The 21,846-nt window shown below is 38.2% G+C and overlaps 1 protein-coding gene across 3 annotated transcripts in view; it reads left to right on the top strand.

Moving 5' to 3' along the window:
* Positions 1–21,846, top strand: part of LOC135475950 (puratrophin-1-like) — a 115,090-nt gene that overhangs the window by 65,717 nt on the left and 27,527 nt on the right. For all 3 annotated transcript variants that reach the window (XM_064755925.1, XM_064755924.1, XM_064755926.1), the window contains one exon: positions 11,660–11,782. In XM_064755925.1, coding sequence (XP_064611995.1) covers positions 11,660–11,782 — 123 coding nt within the window. The remainder of the gene's footprint in view (positions 1–11,659; positions 11,783–21,846) is intronic.

Here is a 21,846-nt window from a genome sequence, read left to right as displayed (position 1 = left end):
TGAAACCTTTAATCTGTGTATTTTTACCTGGATACATGTGCGTTAAACAGTTGTCGATACATTCAAACAAGAACTCTTGTCAGGCTGTTATGGTTAGTGATATAATATTGGTGATTATGGAAAGCAAGAAAATTGAGACGGACTTCAAGGCACAATATCCTAGTGAGTGTTAAGGCTGACATATCACAAACTTCTGCAGGCTCCATTTATTTAGCATCTGGCTTACCTGGAAAATTAAACAGGAGTTTGGGACAGTAATGTGACACATTGGAATTATTTACAACTGTGGACCTTGTGATATGGAACTGAGGGCTGTTTGTCTCAAACATTGTTCTCTTGTTTGTCAGCTTGTCAGTACTTTGACCATTGTGGCAAACTAAGCTAATCTGTATAGTATCTCTAGTAGAACTGCTGAATCAGGCTTAACCAAACCTTAGGACACAGGCCAATAACAAGAACTAATCCACTTTTTCAGTAAGGTGCATCTGTCAACTTCTTTGTCTGTTTGACATTCAAATATTGGTTGAACTTATCTTTTGCTTCCAGAATGTTTCTTCTAGTATTTGTTGGAGTGCTTTGGATTTTGTATTGGATATCCATGTTCATCTGTGATGCTTTAAGAAAACATGTTATTTTTTACATAATATATCATCTCAAAGTTCACGCAGTCACGTCGTGAAACATTTTATTTTTTAATCAAAAGCACCTTTATGGAACTTGCTCATGATGTTTGCATAGTGCTTTAGGATATCCTATTAGGGATCATTTCTCATCCCCCCCCCCCCCCCCCCATGCCCACACATCAGCTGGTTGGCAGTTTTGCGACTCTTCAGTAAATGCTCATTACCAAGAAAACAGCTTCACACACGGTCACTGCTTCTAGGCCACTGACTACAGTGAATGGATTTTATCGTGCTTAACAGCTATAATACAGATTAAAGATCAAATCATTTTTCAGGAAGCATCCAAACAAGCCAAATGGCCAGAAAATATTTGATGCCGAAAACATGCCAAGTTATGTTTGTTGCATTAGCATCTGTCAGATTTAAGACTGCAGGCTCTTTTTTCTTGTTTATTTTGCATGTTAAAAGTTGTATGCACAGGCTATAAACATGCCCCTGACATTTTATTTATGAACTGTTAGGTAGGTAAAAGGTTACTTGTGTTCTTGTTTTGTAATATGGGTCTGATATTGGAATGGCTTTGTTTTGTGAGTATTGGCAGAATATGACAGTAGCACATTTGTTCCTTGTTAAAATAGAAAAAAGTTGGTTGTTTTCATTGCTGAGATGCCCTTGAACATACCACATGACAAAAATAGCATCACAGTTTCCATTAAGATAATTCATGTAGCAAATTGTAAGCATTTTCCCTATCGTTAAAAGGGAAAGAGAAAAAATTTTGAAACTCATTTTGACCTTTTAATGCTTTCGGCTTTTTAACGCTGGAGGCAATTGTGTAAGGCACAGCTTAATGTTTTGATTGGAAGAAAATGCTGAAAGGGGCTAAAATTGGGTGAGAATCTTGAGGAAATGGATAAAAATGGCAATGGAAAGGGTAGGCTGTTGACCTGGTGGAATGTCCGAGTGCTAATCCGTCGTCACTGCAGGAGGGTCTCAGGAATAACCAGATTAGCGGCTGCAGGCGGGGGTGTATTACCACTGGGTCCAGCCTGTCCCTGATCAATACATAGGCAGATACCCACAGATACCCAATCACAATGCCATGTACCCCTGGAAACCACAGGAACTCTCTGATTTTTGGCAATGTCGCCGCCAGCACATTTTGGTTATAATTGGACCAGCGTCTGAAGGAAAGGCCAAAATTCCCTGTCCAGATCCTAGGCCTTTGGTAGACTCACAGAGACAGTTGTACATACATGTTGCCTGTAGACGCCGGCAGCATTGCAGGACTGCACTGTGGAAGGCCATGGTATTGGAAATATTGAACAGAAGTCTATGCTTCATTTCCTAATCTTCTAAGGTCTGCAGCTGATTCGTGGTACTGACTTCAGGATATCCAATCGGTTCAAGGTTGTTGTTGTCTTATTTGTATATTCTAGCCAAAAGAGTCTTTGATTCTGATGCACTGCAATACAAAGAACTGGAATTGATGGTGGCACTTTTATTACCATTTGGCTCATTTGAACTGATCAGCAAAGAGCCGGGACTTAAACACTGTTTATTGAATTCGTCAGTTAATTAATTTTAATTTCTTCGTTCCTCAACGACACAATGATGCAAAGATAGAACTGGTTCTGTCAGTGAATTTGAGATTGTTTTTGTGACCACTCAATAAGTGATCCTTAATGCGGAGGGGATTTCGTGCCCAGACAGCAGATTCTCTGGGGGACAGACCAGACAATTCTCTGGAAGCCGACTGAGAGCAGTCTGATGGGAAACTGTCAGATGTATATCTTGGCCAGGCCTTACAACTGTCTGCTGATGAGGTCTGGATGTGCCAGACCAGAATGGTTAATGTAGCAGCGCCATTTCTGGTCCTTAACCTGGAAACTGTAACGTCATTTCAGCCTGTAATTGTGTAATTATGATCCGCTCCGATCAACATCATCTGTGGGAATGCGAACTGAAAGTCATGTGGTATTGGCAGGTAGTATTTTGTTACTTATTATATTTATAATATTAATATCACTCAAAAGCAACACTCAGAAATGTGTGTGTGTGTGTTTTATTGTTTTGTTGTTGTTGTGTTTTTTTTTTTCAAAATTTTTCTAAGAACTTTTGTGCATATCTAGTATGTATATGGCTGCAGCCAGGAGTTTTGTCAGGTATCTGGGCAGGAGCTGTGGACCAACCCCTTAAACTGACTGTCATCATATAAGTGAAATAATCTTGTATACAATGTAAAGCGCCAATTAATAAATCAGTGACCCCACTTTTCCCCTAAACAAGTAAATCTTACAGAAGTGCATAAGACACATTTCAACAGTGTACATGTTCACATACTGTTATTCACCCTCTTTAGAGTGCTGTGCTTTAATTTTGTCACTTTTGTGTGGCCTGTTTACCAGTGCTTTTTCTTTTCTTTTTTGTTTTTTGATAACAAATTTTTACTGACATTATGAAATCCAGTCTGGATACATCATTTATCCGATGTTCTTTCTTTTGAGGCTTTCCATAGATAATTATAGGGGAAATTAAATCTCAAGACGTCTTGTTGTCATTGTATGAATGTCGAATATCGTTTTAAGTATCTGATTCACGATATTCATTGTTCATTTTTGATTGATTTCTGTGTTATGTGTAGATATGCCTTACTTATAAACTTAGATTGCAGTTTGATCAATTTGACAGCACTTTACTGCACTGTAATTCTGCGTTCATCATTACTGTCTCTGAAAAGCTCAGATGCTGAGCACAGATAATGCATCTGAAGCTTGGTAAGGATTGTGGCACTAGCGGCAGCCGTTGTCTAATCTAAGATTGGACTGTTGATAACTGGACACTGAGTGATTGATCACCTTACAAACGCATCAGCACTGATTGATAACACTACAGTCCTCACTATTACCTAGTTGACATCTTATTTGTTTGGGCTAACAAAGGATTTACTCCTGTAACTTATGGAGCAAAGACTTGGAGCAGTTGCTGACTATGCAATTAACAGTTCTCCAGCAGACTAGATCCTTCTGATGACAAGATATTGGCTCTAGCTGTGACTTGTACAAAATCTTTTTAATAGATTCCCACTACCTTTAGAACTGTGCAGGAATTCTTTCTGTTTTTAGTCAGGTTACTGGGAAATAATGCAAGAATGGAGGTTACTTTCAGCATTCTGTTAAAATTTGCAGTTTTCTGTGAATATGATCAAATACTAATTTCACTTGTTTGATCAATTATCTGATGCAGTTTAACCATTTGATATTGCTTACTTCTCTTTCGGAAATTCGCTGCAAAAACTTCATGTCGCTTTAGTAAATATCAGGGTGTTTGATATGATATGCATGTAAAAGTTACTTTATGTATTTACGTGCAGCTGTAAGAATGATTTGAAATAAATTCCAAATTACTACTTCCAAAGCATTAGATGTCTGATGGTCCTCTCAGATATGAATACCAATGTTCACAACCTAAATTGAAACGATGAATGTTTGTATAAGAGTTCAACTTTGACTCAATACAGTTTGATTAATGTGTAATTTGGCTATTAAAATTAGGTTTGTATGCAATAACATACTTCCTTGTTTTTGCATTTACCAGGAAGTCCATAAACAGTGGATATGTATTCTCTGTTTCCTGTCTTCTAGTCACTATATTGCTTTCAATAGCTCATTAAGTTAAGGTAATGAGGGAATTGTCCATAATGTCCCTAATACATTCTGCTGATCTTTCTCAAGTTATCCCTGTATACACTCACACTATGAGCAGATTTATGCATGGCTCCACATTTCCATGGAGTCCGCAAGATATATTTATCTGTCGCAGTAATCTCAGGATATCTGTCCCCAGCTGAGCATGCAGAAGATGAGTTCTTCTCCGATATCATGTAATAGTCCTAAGACAATTGATAAGATGGATTCGCAATACATGAAATATCACCAGTGTACTTGAGCAGGAGGTCACCTGTGAATGTTAATGATGCAGGGGATTGCTTACTCGTATGTTCTTGGTATGAAATGTTTTTGTGTTTCTGAGGTATGTTTTGACATATTCCACAATTCACTTTAGAATATATCTTTGAAGGGCAAAATGTGTACTATAAATGATAGCACATTTTAATCATGTAGAATTTTGTTGAATATTCATCAAAGTTGTGGAATTATACCCTGTTTTATAATTTGACTGCCTATTGACAGGCTGTATTATGGTATGGGGCGTTCTTAGACCCATCTTTCTTTGGCACTACCACTATACTATACTATACAGGCCCAATTCACTGTATGGAGTTATAAAATTTGTAACTTAATTGTCTCTACCACCACAGCAGAAACCTTTTGAAACCAAGTCACATCACTGAAAAATTTATCTCCCCTTTCATGATGTATTGGTTTTTCGTGTCAACACTGCTTCACTTAAGAATTTGAAACAAGATGATCTTGTGTATTTTATTTTTTTTAACACCAAGCCTTAAAGAGTTATTGCTATTCACCCTGTCGTGGGTGTATCTTGAAGTTCCAAAGCTCTTCTTAACAAAACTACACTTTTCTGTTCTGAAACCCAAAACCGGGATGAAATTCATTGTTTTTATGGGAGTTTGTTCAGTTCCAGTTTATTGGCTTTATTACAGAGGTTACTGGCCAGATTGAAGATGTTTTATTGCAATCAGCATGGGTTACAATTGTCTAACAGGCAGAAGGAGCACTAGTTGATAATTCATGCATTTGGCCATTGAATTGAGCAGAAAGCAAGATTCAATTTAAGGTTAATCGTTGTCATAGTAATGACTGCTGGCAGAGCATCAGTCTTAAGTGTGCTATGTGAAGAACTCATATTGTAGGACTGTTGACAAAAAGACCTTGGCCCCAATATCAGTTTTATTGTCGTCCTGGGCATCGCACTGTGGCACCCATTAAAATCTCTCCATTATTGAAGGATTGAGTTGATTTCTGGATCAGTCTTGACATGAGGATCAGGCAGTTCCTGTTGTGTGAGAGTTTAAGGGTAACTATCTCTGTCTAAGGGTCCAGATTAGGGTGGAGGAGAGGGGTAGGGGGGAGTCTGCAGAGAGACGGAAATCAAAATGAGTGAAAAATCCTGGAGAATTGGGTCAGTATTGCCCAGAAGCCATAGTATGATACTCTCGGATTCATATGGATTGAGAGTCCAATCACACAGAAGATAGCTAGTGCATCTCTCATCAGCTCCATATAAACAGAAGAACTGCAGAGATATGGGCAAACTTGACCTTAATAAATATTGGCTCAGATCGTGAAATGTGCCTGATGAAACCGAGGTGGAATTGACTGTTCCAAAGCTAATCATGTTTCAAGATTTGCTTGAATTCTTTTTTTTTCTTTTTTTTTTTTCTTTTTTTATGTTTTAGTTTACTTTTGTATCTTGTTGATTGAAGAGTTGCATCTCCAAAAAAACTTGCCTGATAAACTTTGCTGATTTGATGAATGAGAGAAATCTTGCATGTTTCATTAAAAATTTGAATTTTTCAGCAAATGTTTTTTGATTATTTAGGTTTCGAGATTGTATTCCATGGGAATCTTCCATGGAGGAATCTGTTAAGAAGGAGAAATATTTGATGTAATAAATTACAGGCGTGGATTGAGAGACGTTTTGGCTGATGGATAAGTCCGTGTTCATCTGCTGTGACAGAAACATTGTCTGGCGATGCTCCCTGCAGCTGCCTAGGGAGAAACAACATCCCTCCAATTTGCTCAGCGGGTATCGTTCACAAAATCTACCCGTCAAACGGCCATTGATCCTCTAATTGTGTCGGGGTGATGAATTAGCAACCAAGGCAAACAGTGAAGATTTGCGGTTTTATGGTTCTGGCTCCATTTCAATTCTTGGACTGTTTTAGTGAGTTAGCCAGCAGCTGAACTGATGATTTAGAAATCTCCCTGAGGAATTATGAACTGTGTATAATCACACATTATCATTATTTGGGTATTTTCACAAAAAATCCTGCAATGATACCAAGTCTCAAGTTTTCCATTCTTATTTATTTGCATTATACATGTGAGTGATTTCGTGCACTATGAAGTGGAAGTCGGATTTTTCAGCAATCATTATTTTATTTGATATTATTTCATAAAGAAAGAAACCAAAAAATATACATATATATTTATAAGATGTCAGTGTGGCCATTTTTGGTACATTTTCAAATCCTATATGTTTCTATTTATTTCTCAGTCATAACTACATGTATACATTTTGTGTGAACCAGTCAATTTTTTGGACATATTAGTAATACACATACATACGTTTTGTTACTTACTAATTCTGTGGCTACATAATCTGATCATATTCCTTGGCTATAATACTAGTATTAGTATATAATGTAATATAATATACTATAATTCATTTTTTTTATTAGATTGGTGTTTTACGCCATGCTAAAGAATATTTCACTTATATGGTGGCGGCCAGCATCATGGTGGGAGAAAACCTGGCTCTGAAATCCACTACCATCTGCAGGTTGTTGGCAGATCTCCTCACCTATGGCCAGTGGGGAAGCCAGCATGAGCTGGACTTGAACTCACAGGTGAGAGGCTTTGGGTCATTTCACTGGGCCGGTGTGCTGACCACAGACGCCATAGAGGCCCCTAGTTGCTATAAGCATAAATCTGTTAGAGCAAATGAATTGTGCGAGATTGTAAATGGCATTTATGAAGTCTGTTTCAACACAGAATTACAGTACAAGTAAACCGTACAGACGAAGTAGCAATCTGTTTATCATTCTCATCTGAGCACCCACCTCACCCTACATCCCTTCTCCTTGTGGATTCCAAACAGCTCAACAGAGTCGTCAATTGGTAATGTAAGAATCTCACAGTTGATTAATTGACCAAAAGCTTGTGTCTAGAAAATACCTCTGTATCTCCGGTTTTAATTACAACGCTGAGAATTGTTCTCAAGCACCGTAATTACGTCTGCGTCTGAACTGACAGATGTCCTTGAAGAGACTTTATGCTATTGGCTTCAGGTTCTTTATTCACATTCATTTTGTCTGATGATCATTTGTCATCCACTGCCTCTCCTTCTTCACGCTGGATTGTGCTGGCCAAAGACAATGGCAGTGATCTGAGTGGGGCCAGGAGTTGTGTCAATCAAGGCATGTACAAAATGACCAGTCAGACCAACTGCTTGACCATTCTCAGTGTAAAGCCATCATCTCCATCTATCCTGGACATTCAGTCAAATTCAGTTCATTAAAGGGTGGGTCGGTAATAATTACTGCTGAGATTCAAATCTAGCTGGCTTAAACATGAAAGGCAGGTTGAATTGAGTCTTATTGCACTTTCCAGGAGAAGCATAGCTAGCATACATACATTTACAGACATCCATGTTTTTGCCTGTGGATGGGTGATGATCTGTATATACAAAACACAATCTTTCTAGTATGCTGTGTCTAGTCTGTCGATAAGGTTGCTGTGTATTGTGAACAGTGTAGGATCGTAAGCATCTAAAAATTTGTGTGCAGTGTGCAGAAGACATGAAGATAGAAGGGATGAATCTGTATGGTAGAACCACAACGCACAAGCAAAGAGATATATCCATATTTGTTACAGTGCCATTTTACTGTAATTTTATTGTTGTAGCCTTTCGTGTGGTTCCCTGCACATGGAAAGGTTTATAGGTCTATAGGAAGGTTGTAGGTTACTCCTGGATTCTCTGTCTGGTTTCCCACCACCATGAACATTGAGAGGAAACTCAGATCAGTTGAACAGATTATTGATGATCCTCTTTTTCTATGCATTTTATTCCACCCTGTATTTTGGGGGGAAGGGGTCTTCTTCTCCTTCATTGGATATGTATGAAAGAAAGTACTTCATCACTGATGCCCAGAGTCCCTAGTTTTGTACAAGGCATATGAAGAAATAGCCTTCAAATCTAATCCCAGACTGAGTTTTCATGCAAACCACAAAATTTGTCAAGATCAAAGGATGGTATAGCTTCTTTGTGTCCTTTGTTTCTGATTTAGCTGACCACTGTCCACTACTGTCCATGCCCTGTACCCCGCTAAGGATGCCCTCAGTGTTGAAGGTTGTTAACTGAGTGGTCTGGCCAGGAGCAGGGAATTATCACTATTGGAATGGAGTCATTAGCATCCCTTTGATCGTTAGTGATTGCGACGCATCATGGTCTGAATTTTCACACACTTTCATTTCCGTCGTTGTCTTGTCATTTGTTAATGAGAGTTTGGATTAAGACAACACTAGAATGAAACTCTTCACCCACATGCAGCTTCTAAGGACCTTAGCACCGATATTACAGAGTGGAAATTTGCATGCTGACCATTGACTTAATCCTCTAATTATCTGTTTATTCAATGGTGCCAATAACGCTGGAAGCAGCCAGCTGCAAATTTTTGCATAATGATGCAGTGAGGACAGGTCTAATCCTATGAGGTGTCAGATTCCAGGCTGTTGTTGTCCATGAAGCAGGTTGGGTAGGATGCAGTTTGAAGGGTTGTGCTGTTGGCTGATGGGCGCTATTCACAGAACCCTTGAGCACCGTGTCCCATAATGCCCTCTGAGGAGGAAGGAAGGAAGTTCCCAGTTAACTCTTGAAAATAGCCTGTGAGAGGGCCTCTGCTGAGCTCTCCAGATAGTTACTGTGATGTCTGATGACAAGGTATTTGCTGAGCATAAATAGATTTGCCCTGAATTTGACCTACAGACAACTATAACCAAAGCATGACATTTTTTTCCCGGAAAAGACAAGACAAATTCAGTCGATAATGCCATGTCTGTGACAGGCATCTTGTGCCCCTGGAGTAGTGGTTAACAGATCCTGGCTACACGCCCATTTAACGCATTCTTTAATTCTGCTGACACATGCAGTTTTGTCCTGGCTGCTGCTTGAGTCTGTTTCTCTTCCTGCATGTATTAGTTACACCATGGATTGTCAGTAGTTTCCTAAGAGCTACCTGCTAGGGAATGGTATATTGAAAATGTGACAACATATTTCAAAACATTTGCGCATTCCCTGGATGTGCATGATGTCGATTCTTGCTGTCAAAAGCCTTTGGAAAGTCTTTTGGGTTGTATAATCTTTCATTTTAATGCACAATTTTTTTTTGAAGAATTTGTATTTGCAGGTGCAAAGTCCAACATTTTTAAATGAATTAGCAGGATTTTCCAGGCCTCATGAAGGATTCTTATTTTTAGAGTTTATTTTGAGATTATATTCATTGTAAAAGTCTTTCGGGTATTGGAGGACATGTATTTGAAGAGAATCAGTCAGGTTACATCTGGTTATCTCCAGTTTAATTGAAGTCAGAACTGTTTTGCAATGGCTGTCATCTTGAAAATACTGGCCCCGATAGCACAGTTGGTAAAGCATCCGCTTCGGGAACAGTAGATCCAGGGTCAGTCCTGGGCCGAGTCACACTTACAACCTTAAAAGAGGAAGTTGTAACTTCTTTGCTAGGCGTTCAGCATGAAGGGAATAGTGCAACGACTGGTTGACCCATATCAGTATAATGGCATGGGTGGGGCAGCTTACTTGCCTTCGGTAAGGCATCTCATTGAAGCGGCACTAGATAAAAGAGCGATGGAAATCCATCATGCAACAAGGAGGCACATTACATGCATTCTAAGGATTCCTTGGTCGTCACATGACTGAAAAATTGTTACAACGTTAAACCCCAAGCACTCACTCACTCATCTTGAAAAGTCATAAAAATAGGAAACATCAACAAGTGGGCATTTTCTCATTACTTTATTACTGTGCCAAACTTACCTCTGTATTTTAACTTTATTTATGGCAGACCAGTTTTGTATTGTCAACACATGAAAGTTTAAAATCCATGGACTGACTGTGTCTGCCTTTATCACTATTTTGACTGATCCCCATTTTTGGGATGTTGTCGGCTTCACTCTATGTCTCCCGTCGCCGCTTGTTATGTCATGTTGTTGTTGTGTTGTGTTGTGTCGGCAAACATGGTGGTTGACCGAACTCCCATTGATCATATTTGCTCAGATGTTATGCGGGGCAGGTAGAAGTCAGGTAAGCTCCTGTCCACTAATTATGCTCCAGGCAAAGCCAGCTTATGAGAAAGCTTCTGGCTGTCCTCTCATTGATGACAGGGCATGTCTCTGTGAAGGTCTTTATATAAAGGTCACAGTGTGGTGATGTCTGGAATTTGATCCATTCTCCAATTGTACACTAACCATTCTTCTTTCAATTTTGTGAAACTTTAATGTTTGGGTTTGATAAGAATAGAACTGTTCGTCCATTTCTTTCTTGCTGTTGATTTTGTGAGATAAGTGCGGACAAACACACTGTCTGCAGTCTATGTACTCTTTGCAAGATGTTGCTCCCAACACAGCAAGTCTGGAGGCTTCCTAAATAATGTGCTAATCGACATTTAACATCTTTTGTGGAACACTTGTATTTTGTGGTCATGAAATGGTGAGCATTCTTGTCATGCTTCTCTTGTGGTCTTCTGTTGGATTCCTTGAGATGTTCAGTCTACATCAAGAATATCTTAAATTCTCCTTTAGGGACTACATTTAACTGCAAAACACAATGTCATGTTGTTTTTGCAAAGAAGTATTTTAATGTTTCAAAACTTTTTTGCTGTTTGCCAATGACTTGACATGATCATGTTCTTTACTGAAGCATAAAATCAGGCTTAGCGAAAACACTCATTATAGAACCATGGCTTAAATTATCTACACAAAAATAGAAATTGTGGAGTGATGTAATAGTTTTGAGCAAAAAATATACTCTTATATGCTTATATTCCTTGTATTTGTGAACATTACTGCTTATATTCCTTGTATTTGTGAACATTACTGCTTATGTTTCTTGTATATGTGAAATTGGATGTGATGAAGCTGCTGGACAGTATGAAGCACCTGTGTCAGGCTCTGGCTGTTAATGCTTGTTAATGAAAATGGCCTTAAACGGGGCTGTGCTTTTCTTAGGTGCTTTAGACTAGACCAAATGCTCTTGAGGACAAGATTTTAGGTCCACTTTCAGCCTTTCTCTGACAGTGTCGCTGTTGTGTTTTTCAGATTATCTCCTGGCTCTGCAATCAGGGTGAGGATATTCTGCAGCGACACAAAGCCGTGGCAGATAACCTCAAGGCAGTCCGTGCCCAGCAGAAAGACTTTGAAAAGCTTTATTTCTCAGCTATGGTAAGTTCCACTACCCCAGTGTGTTTCTGTGTGTTTTTTCCACATCTTGTAAACAATACTCTCTCTCCGCACTGTTCAGATGCTGAAAGACGGCTGTCAAGGCAGGACTGTTTTCTTGGCCTCTCCCTAACCTAAAGTACTTGGTAATTACCTGGCACGGCACCAGAAAGCTCAGGTAAAGCTTGTTATCTACTAAATTCTTGTACTCTTCCACATGTTTACTCAGCAGCATGTGTAACACACTATTGAGGGATGTTACTGTAGTGCAAACTCGGCAACAATGCAGGTAAGCAGGAAACTTTCAGCTCCAAGGTATGGGACAAATTCATCTCAGTTTTGCCTGAGAATTGTTTTCCTTTAGAGATTTTACCTGACAAGCAGTTGTTGTTATGTTCAGTGGTTTTAGCCCTTGGCCAAAATGGTACATATGTACTATTATCATGTGGTCAGTATTATCTCTGCTCTTCACATTAATTGTACACATGTTACAATTAAGTGTTGGTTACAAGGTTTGACAGAGGTTGTAGTGTTGACTGATTTGAATGTATTGGCTGTATTTATACCAGTAACAGTTACTTGCTAGCTGTGCTCTACTTGTCTCTGTCACAGCTGGTGTGGGGTGACCCAAGGTTGTCTGCTTTGCCCTTTCCTGTTACATCAGAATCAGTGAATATATTAACCCAGTCTATCTAACAAAACTCTATTGTTTTCTTTTTATTAGCATTTCTGGAGTGCATCTGGGAAAAATGGTTTTCAGACTAAATAATGTGGATAATAGTATATGACAATGAACATTGTGACATTTATTGTTAAGACAAAAAAAATGAAGATAGTTCTTGAACATTATTGATTATGTTCCCTGTGGACATGGTAGTTCACAATATAACACATGTTTGACATGGTAGTTCACAATATAACACGTTTGACATGGTAGTTCACAATATAGCACATGTTTGACTTGGTAGTTCACAATATAACACATGGTTGGCTTGGTAGTTCACAATATAACACGTGGTTGACTTGGTAGTTCACAGTATAACACATGGTTGACTTGGTAGTTCACAATATAACACTAGGTTGACTTGGTAGTTCACAATATAACATATGTTTGACATGGTAGCTCACAATATAACACATGTTTGACTTGGTAGTTCACAATATAGCACGTTTGACTTGGTAGTTCACAATATAACACATGGTTGACTTGGTAGTTCACAATATAATGCATGTTTGACTTGGTAGTTCACAATATAATGCATGTTTGACATGGTAGTTCACAGTATAACACATATTTGACTTGGTAGTTCACAATGTAACACATATTTGAGTTGGTAGTTCACATTATAACATATTTGAGTTGGTAGTTAACAATATCACTTGGTTGTTCACAATATAACATGTTTGATTGGTAGTTCACAATATAAGGTATGGTTGATTTGGTAGTTCACAATATAATGCATGTTTGACTTGGTAGTTCACAATATAACACATTTCAGTAGGTAGCTCACAATATAACACATATTTGAGTTGGTAGTTCACAATATAACACGTTTGAGTTGGTAGTTCACAATATAACATGTTTGATTGGTAGTTCACAATATAAAATGTTTTGTACAGTCATTTGGACAAATAATATAGTCCTTCAAAACTCGTGTATTTGACACTTTAACTTGTACAGGCAGGTTACATGTATGTCAAGTATTCCATTGTTTTCATCGCAGGTTTCTCAAATACTTTTGAGAAATTCAATGAAATTGCTGAACTTGATAAGGAATCAGTGTTAAGATTTTGGAAGGCCAATCCTGTGAGATTTAAGAAATATTTCATTTTCCTTCTTAATATTTTATACCATGATTCCCAAAGAGACTCAAAAAAGCTCACCACAGGCTCCTACAGAAATTCATCTCAGCAGTTGACATGTGTGGCATTTTGTCTCAGCTCCATTGCTAGTGGTGACTGAGCTATTTTAGGTGTAGCAGTTCCTGGTTGTGTTTAGCAGAGATCTATGCTTGTCTGACTTTATTATAAAAGACATTGGCAAGCCTTGGCCATGTTTTCTTCTCCTCACTGATGTTTGTACATAGATCAGCGTTTTGGTCACCCATCAACTCGTTCGGGCCGTGATCTGCTTGCCAATTGTGATGGGATGGAACTACCAAAGGCTTTAATGCCAAGAAGCCTTAGGAACCCAGACTGCACCAGAATGCATTGTCAGACAGCACCAAGAAGCAGAACATTTTCTGCTTGAACAAATCATATGATCAGGAAGTAGGACCGGTAGAGTTTTATTTTGACGTCAAAATTACATAGATCAGTAGGATTCTCTTACGATCCCATTGGCTCTTTCTTTATGATAAATATAGGGTTAAGATAGAGAAATCTTCATCCCAGGATGCACTGTTAGGAGGAGGGTGGATACTCAATGCCAGTGCTTTGGTTTCACATGGTTACGGCACTAGTTTATGAGTATTTACCTCAAAACGTTGGACTGCCATGATTGAGAACCATGAGATGTTTGCAATCTGTTCCCTCACCTACGTTTTTTGTTTTTTTTTTTTGTTTTTTTTTCAATCATCAGTATTCTTCTCGGTTACGTCTGTTGCTAATTATCATCCTTATCCGTTCTCTCACTGTTTGGCTTCCTGTTGATATGTCGATATGGGAAAATTTGCATATTTAAATAAAGCCAATCTTGTTTGATTACCTGTGTATTAATGAAGCTACACTGCCATGGGCATTATCTTGGGAACACAGCTCTGTATAAAAATTACCTGTAGACAAACGATGCTGCAGGGAGTTTGTTGTGTAGTGAGCTGTTTTTCACAGGATGAACTCAAATGACATATGACTTTGTACTGTTGATAGCTAATATACTATGTGCATATAAATTTACATTGTACATAAAAGGATTACATATGTAATGTGGGAAAACATTGCCACATTTAACCTTTTAAATAAGGTTGAATATGTAAATAGCCCTTATTTGATAAAGTACCAAAAGTACCATGTTTATTTTCACTTTCACTGTTTAAGAAGCCCTGGCCTACAAACTTGACTATTGTTTTAGAGGTTTGCTTTGGAGAGTTTTATCTGATAACCAGAATAATTGATGATACTATTTCATGTATATATAAACTATCATCCTAGGGTTAGAAGTTTGCTGGGGCGGTTATCATTTTGCACTATATACATTTTTAGATCTAACAGTATTTGTCCCTTAAACTGGTAGTAAAGTTCAAAGCTGGTAAAACCCATGATAACACAGACTGTTGTTGTTGATCACACAACCTGGCTACAGTTGCCTCTTGACATAAGGTCATGTCTAGGTTAGGTGGCAAGGGGAATAAAAGCTTGGGGAGTGTAACAAGCTTTTCAAAATTATGAAAGTGAAATGAACATATGTATTGTTGATTTTGCCTATTTTATTATATGAATACTTTTGTTTACTAGTTGAGAATTATTCCTCATTGGAAGATCCGATTTTGATGGTGTAGGGGGTGTAGGCTGAATGATGTTGACACCTGACATCATAGCTGAATAAAAGCAGGCATGATCCTTCCCCTTGATTGTGTAATGAGGTGGAGTGTCCTGTCTGTGGTTAGGGTGAGTGCATGTTTTATCTGTGCTCACAGCTGAATGGTCCTGGTCTGTCATGTGTGCAGGACTTGCCTGTATTCAGCATTGACAGTGAACAGTTTACCTGTGTGACAATTGCCAAGTCACCACACCTCACCTGTCACCTAAACACCTGAGTTGAGGGGTAGTTGGGAGCTCCACTCTACCATTGAAGTGTCTGAGGACACTTTGCGGATCAAGTTCAGGGAGTCTTTACCTTATACATGTACCTGGCCTGGTTTCCCAAAACTTCTACGTGTGACACAACTTTCCTAGGGGGCAAAATTTGTGACTTAATTTTTGTGTTGACTGGAGTGGAGACTAGGTGAGACAGAGTGCAGGCCTGGGTTTGTCACGCTACGTGCCATGATACCTGTACTTTGATGTATACATGCGTGTTTCCTGTACTTATTACTGGAGCACTTACCTGTGCACACACAGTTAGTTACCTGGTGAGCTTATGTCTGCCATGTCTACCTACCTAGGTTAGTCACTCGCCATGAGTATTCAGGTAAGATTGGATTACTGTAACTTATACCGGAGTGATTGATTATTATATCTGCATCACAATGTGTTATAGCTTTAGAAACTGGTTTGACATGCTTTTGTTGTTAAACTCAGGAATGACCTGCCTCCAGGTGAATTTTAATAATCAGGATTATGTTCATATTAAAATCTCTATCCATGTCTCCACTCATCTACCGTGATAACCTCTCTCTGGTATGGGACCTCTCTCTATGTAATCTATTCTTTGCTACATGAGTATTGTGACTGATATTTTTGTCACTGGGAAACGGGGCCATTAATTAAGGCATCATATATTGTACGGAAGTAGCCATTTTCCTCTAAAAGATCTACTTGGCCCTGAATGGGTCAGCAGTATAAGGGATGCACAATGGAACCATTATAAAGATGGTGCCTGCTGTGGGTTGGGACACCAGAAATTGTCAGCTGGAGGGAAGTGATATTCAACGAGGGCGAAGCAAAAGTTGAATATAACGTGTCGACATCTGACAATTCCTGATGTCCCACCCCACAGCATGCACCATATGTTTTATTATACCAAAAAAAGCAGTACCTTTTCGAGCTGTAATTTTAAATCGCCGAATTTGTACATCGATAAGGGAGCTTTAACCACCATCTGGTTGTTTACTCTATGACGCAGAGAGCCCTCTATGACGCCAGAGAGCTCTCAAAGGGAGATAACTGCTGTGGAATAAAAGCACTTGATTGTCGGATATTAGCACAAGATCATTGGATGTTGCCTTGTGAATGTGGGGAAATACTTTGTGAGCGTGACATTGTATTCCTTGGCGCGCGTGATCGTTGTACATAATTTTTTGCGGAATATCATGTGACCGTCTATCGGCCAATGGAAACCGAGAATTACCCTATGAGATATAATAATAGTTATTAACTGATGAGATCACATGTTCAAGTCCAGCATTGGCTGAAACAAAGCTCTAGTGGGACCTCTCGAGGTCTTTAATCTACCTTATAAGGTGTAGATGCTTTCTCAGTATAGCTCGGCATTACCGCCCCATAAACTAGATACCCTATATCTCTATTCTGTTTGGGAAATACTCTTCAATACAGTACACCATTAAAATGAATCAATGATTGTTGTAGTATTTGCATATCAAGGACATATGCATTCTGAACTTCAGTACTGTTCCAGCATAGACATCCCAGAGAACAGCATGCTCCTATCTAAAATAAGATACTTTTGTCCTTATTATTTACAAATTTATTTACTAGATATGAAAAAAGGTGAACCCTGGGTGTATGCTTGTTGCATGGAAACTCTTAACATGTAAGTTTTACCACATACATGATGCTTGGCGACTGAGAATGTTGTACATTGAAGTCAAACAAATGATTATGTACCTCTGAAAACCAGTAGTGTAGTAGTCAGACACTGATATGCAACTCTCTGAGAAGTCATTATCCAGTGGGATATAGTTCATGTAATGCTAAATCAGGCTTATCAATGTGAATTCAGTTCATGATGATTGGACTGACACGCGTGTCTTGATAACCTGGAAATCTCGCTCCAAAGGTTGATTTTGCCTTACATAACTGATATGCCCTACAAGTAGTCAGAAATCTGATTATGTTTCTGTCTGAGAACAGATAAAGTAGTCGTTAGAAAATTTGTGCCAATCTGAGAATTGATTATCCAGTAGTCTGAACACTGAATATGTAGTTATCTGAAAATATACGATCTAGTTTTCTGATAATTTATTACATATACATGTAGCACACTGTGTGTCAAAAATTGTGATGCAGGGATTTATTTCTGAGCTCCTGAAAAAGAAACATTATAAGTGGACTTTGCTTTTTGTTGACCTTCTAGATTATTGAAAATGTATGGCGTATCTCCCATGGTTTGAACCTCGCTGATGGGGTAATGACCCCTGTATTCCCCTCACGTCACAGACTTGGTCACCTAAACATGCCTAGAGTGAGGTCATAACCTAGTCAATTAATTTACTGTTCAGTGCGGCTTTTAGCGCATGATATACCAGGGTGCCCTATATGTTGCTGTATGTTCAGCAGTAGCAAAAGGCTCTTTCTTGTAGGCATGCCGTGAACATTAATTAACATGATGCAAACCACACACAGGTTTCTATGTTGCCCATAAAGATTTCTTTGCATTCATCAATATAAAATGTCATGTAAATTGGGATATTTTCTTGGAGAATAGAATAAAAAAAATTGGTAGAGACTGCTTTAATTATTTGCAGTGTTTCCTCCTCATGTTAAAATTGAATTCCATATATTAGAAATGAAATGACTTTTCACATATATTAGATTATGCCCAAAAATCAGAGTTGAGAAAAAATGTAACGCATGTAAAATAATTTTTTTTTTTTTTTTGGTGCAATGCAGAGCTAAAATAACATGGACTTTTATAGTACATGAAACAGTGCATTTATAGAATTGTGACAGCAATATTTTAAACAAAGTGCACAATATTGCATACACATACATGTATGTAACTTGCTTAATGGTACATGCCTCACTCGTTACATATGTTTTCATTTTTCCCCGAGGGATATAAATCCCATGGGGTTTTTATTCCATTCAGCTTTTTAGGTTAATATGTTAATCTGTGATTTGTGAGCATTGGTTTATACAAGAATCTCTCTTGTATTAGTATCACAAATAAAATGTAGGGGTGAAATTGGTGAATAAAATTATTAAAATATTAAGAAAGGATACACAAGTATTTATAGTACATACATATATATGTGTGTGTATATATGTGAAATGGAAACAGTCTTTGGGTTTATAACTGCGAGTAGTTAAGTACAATAATCAAATAACTGGATTGATATGTTTATCTAGAACAAAGGTATTTCCTCTCCAGCTATATGATAACAAAGATTGTCAGTCACCTAGGTGTACTGAAAACCTTAAGACCTTAGGTAGAACAGGTGACTGTTAGGGAACCCATTTGTAATGTCTAAATATAGAATGGTAAATATTACTGCTTGTGTTTGTTTACATGTCAGGAATTGAACTTTGACAGCTTTGATATAACCATGGCAGACAGCCTCATTTTCAAATTTTATTCCACCGCAAGCATACATTGATGTGAAACTGGAAGGGAGTTGTTTCATCCCAAATCTATTTAAAGCATTAGTGTTAAATTTATTTAGGCCTATCATATTAGCTGTATATGATATTTTACATTCATTCTTTAGTGTAAAATAAGTTTACATGGTTCATGAAGACTTAATATACTGTCATTAAGTCAGTCATTTGGTCAGTCCCCTATGAAAGACGCAGTCACTGGAAATCATAACTAATATTTGATACAGGTCTTGATGAAATAGGACTGTCCCAAATTAATTATGGGCATTGATTAATCCTGGTAACAGAAAAGACATGGATCCATTCAGTAGCTGAATAAAAATTACAAATGTGAATTTCACCTGATTGCTAACAGCCCCAAGAAATGTCTCCCTCGCTCAGCCCTTCCCCCTTTTCCTGTACAAAAATGTTTTGTATTAATGAAAACCACAGGAGGCCATTACCATTGTATAAAAGTAGCTTGTGGGTTGTAGTAGAGCAATATCAAGCTGGGTTGTGCACTGTAGCAAGTATTTTTATATATGCAGTAGCATTCATGGATTCAATATGGCTGCCAGAAGTTGGTCACTCAAGTTCTCAGTGGAGGGTGCTTATTTAGTTCACTGGTCACAATGTCCTCCGCTGACATTTATGCCCCCCCCCCCCTTGTGTGGTCACTGAGTGGTCAGTCTGTGGCCAGTGGTAAACATCTGATGGTTTGATTCACAGCTACTCAGGTGTGTAATTATGCCACCCTGCCTTCTCTGCTGGGGTTGTTACAGACCTGCTGTCAACTGAATGTACTAAACACTCACTGTCTATACGTGCTCGTTCCTTTGGCTCCACCTATAATCGACTGGCCAGAGGGGAAAATCGCTGTAAAGACACCACAGAAATAGCAGCAGATATTATTAACCATTTCAGATATTACATCAATACCTCAGCCTTTTAGCTTTATGATTGTGCAAATTTAATTAGTTTGATAAATGCAGATATGAGAGTGAAACTGTTACATTATAGGAATTAGAATGCCACAGCATGTAGCCTTCAGGCTAGTGTAGATTTAGTGTATAGTTGATTTTATGAAGAGCAGAACTGTCAAAACAAAACAAAAAAATACTTGGAATTTATCAAATTTAACATGGTATTAAAAGGTCTTCCAGCAACCTGCGGATGTTCATAGGTTCCCCCTGGGCTTGGCTGGGTTTCCTCCCACCATAATGCTGACCACCGACATACTTGAAATATTCTTTTTACGACATCAGACTCCAATCAAATAAATAAATTTTTAAAACAGTTAAACATCATGCCACTGACCTCGTTAATTCTTAGTGTAGAAGAAAAGGATGCTTTTGTATCAATGTCAGTAAATTTCACAATTTCAGAAATTTTCAACATACAGCAAGGCATTTCATACTGTTAACTCCTTTTACATATATTTCTCTCAAATGCAACTGAAGTTATCTCCCCTGAATGCTTGCTGTGTCCTACTGGCTGTATAGTCATTCAGGTCTGTCTAAACTCCATCATGTAGGTTAGGATATAATATGTGGCATATAACACTTTCCTATTTAAGTAATTGTAGTATTATAAAGGTGTCCATCTTGTCCAGATGTAGCATGGCATGTAGATTCCCTAACTACAACTCAAAGTACAGCTTTTCAGACTGTAGGTGTTTTTTTTTTTTTTCATTAATTTAAATTCGTTCAATAAATTGGATCATAAACACACATCCGCTTTTTTCCATCTGTGTCTTTGAAGCTAGAACATTTGACCTTAAACCAGAGATATTTTTACTTATTTTCATTGATGGAAGGAAATGTTTGCTTGTTCTGTAGTAATTGATTGTGTATTCATACAAGATGTTTAGCTGAGGTAATGGTACTTCTGGTGTACTGAAGTCTGCTAATTGCATAACACCTGAGCACTCTGAAGTGTTATTACATGAATCTATGACTGTATACACATCAGGAAAGTGGGAGTACCTGGACAAAGATTTACATGTACCTGTAACTCGTTTTAGGCTGGGCTATAGATCAAAGGGTGGGCCTGTGTTTGTCAGGTAAGGCAATGTAAACAAGCATCAGAGGGAATCAGTGAATGAAGGTGTGTTTATTAATCAGAAGGTAAATTAAGCAGGCGGACCCACCGTTCTAAAATTGGGTGTGGAGAATGACCCTCAGTCTACCTCACCCTTCGGCATGTTCATATGTTACCTGTGCAAATAGTAACAACAGCATAATTCTTACAATAATCACCTGTGTCTGAATGTGAAGGCCGCAACCACTGATCGTACACAGACCTGTTGCTTTTCTGGAGCCATAGATCTTGGTTTGCTTTGCCATCATTGCAAGGGTTACGACAGGTATACTGATTTCACAACACCTGAGGCCAGTACTACCACTGTAATGGGAGGCAAAGAATTTAAGTCGTTGAGATATCATCAGCTTGAAATTGATAGAAGACACAAATACCTGTTTGATGGAGATTTTACATAATTACCCTGGATCATACATCTTATTGTTTTATGTGTCAAAAAAAATCTGTTCCTGTGTATAGAATATTATTATTAAAATCACGCAATAGATTTATTACCATTGATTCCTCCACCCAAATAGCAAAACAAAAATTCCATGGTGTTGCACACCAGTCAAGCAAATGTGATACTTGAAGTCAACACAAAGTCAGCCACTAAATCTAAATTATCTAATAAAGTAGTATTCTAGAAATTTATTTATTTATTTGATTGGTGGTTTACACCGTACTCAAGAACATTTCACTTAGTTGACAGCAGCCATTATTTTGGTGGGAGGAAACCCACGACCATCCGGACGTTGCTGGAAGACCTTCCCACTTTCGGCCGGAGAGGA

The sequence above is a fragment of the Liolophura sinensis genome, chromosome 9 (assembly GCF_032854445.1).
Source record: "Liolophura sinensis isolate JHLJ2023 chromosome 9, CUHK_Ljap_v2, whole genome shotgun sequence".
Taxonomy (NCBI): Eukaryota; Metazoa; Mollusca; class Polyplacophora; order Chitonida; family Chitonidae; genus Liolophura; species Liolophura sinensis.
Note: the sequence above shows the minus strand (reverse complement) of the source record. Positions and strands in the feature narration are given on the sequence as shown.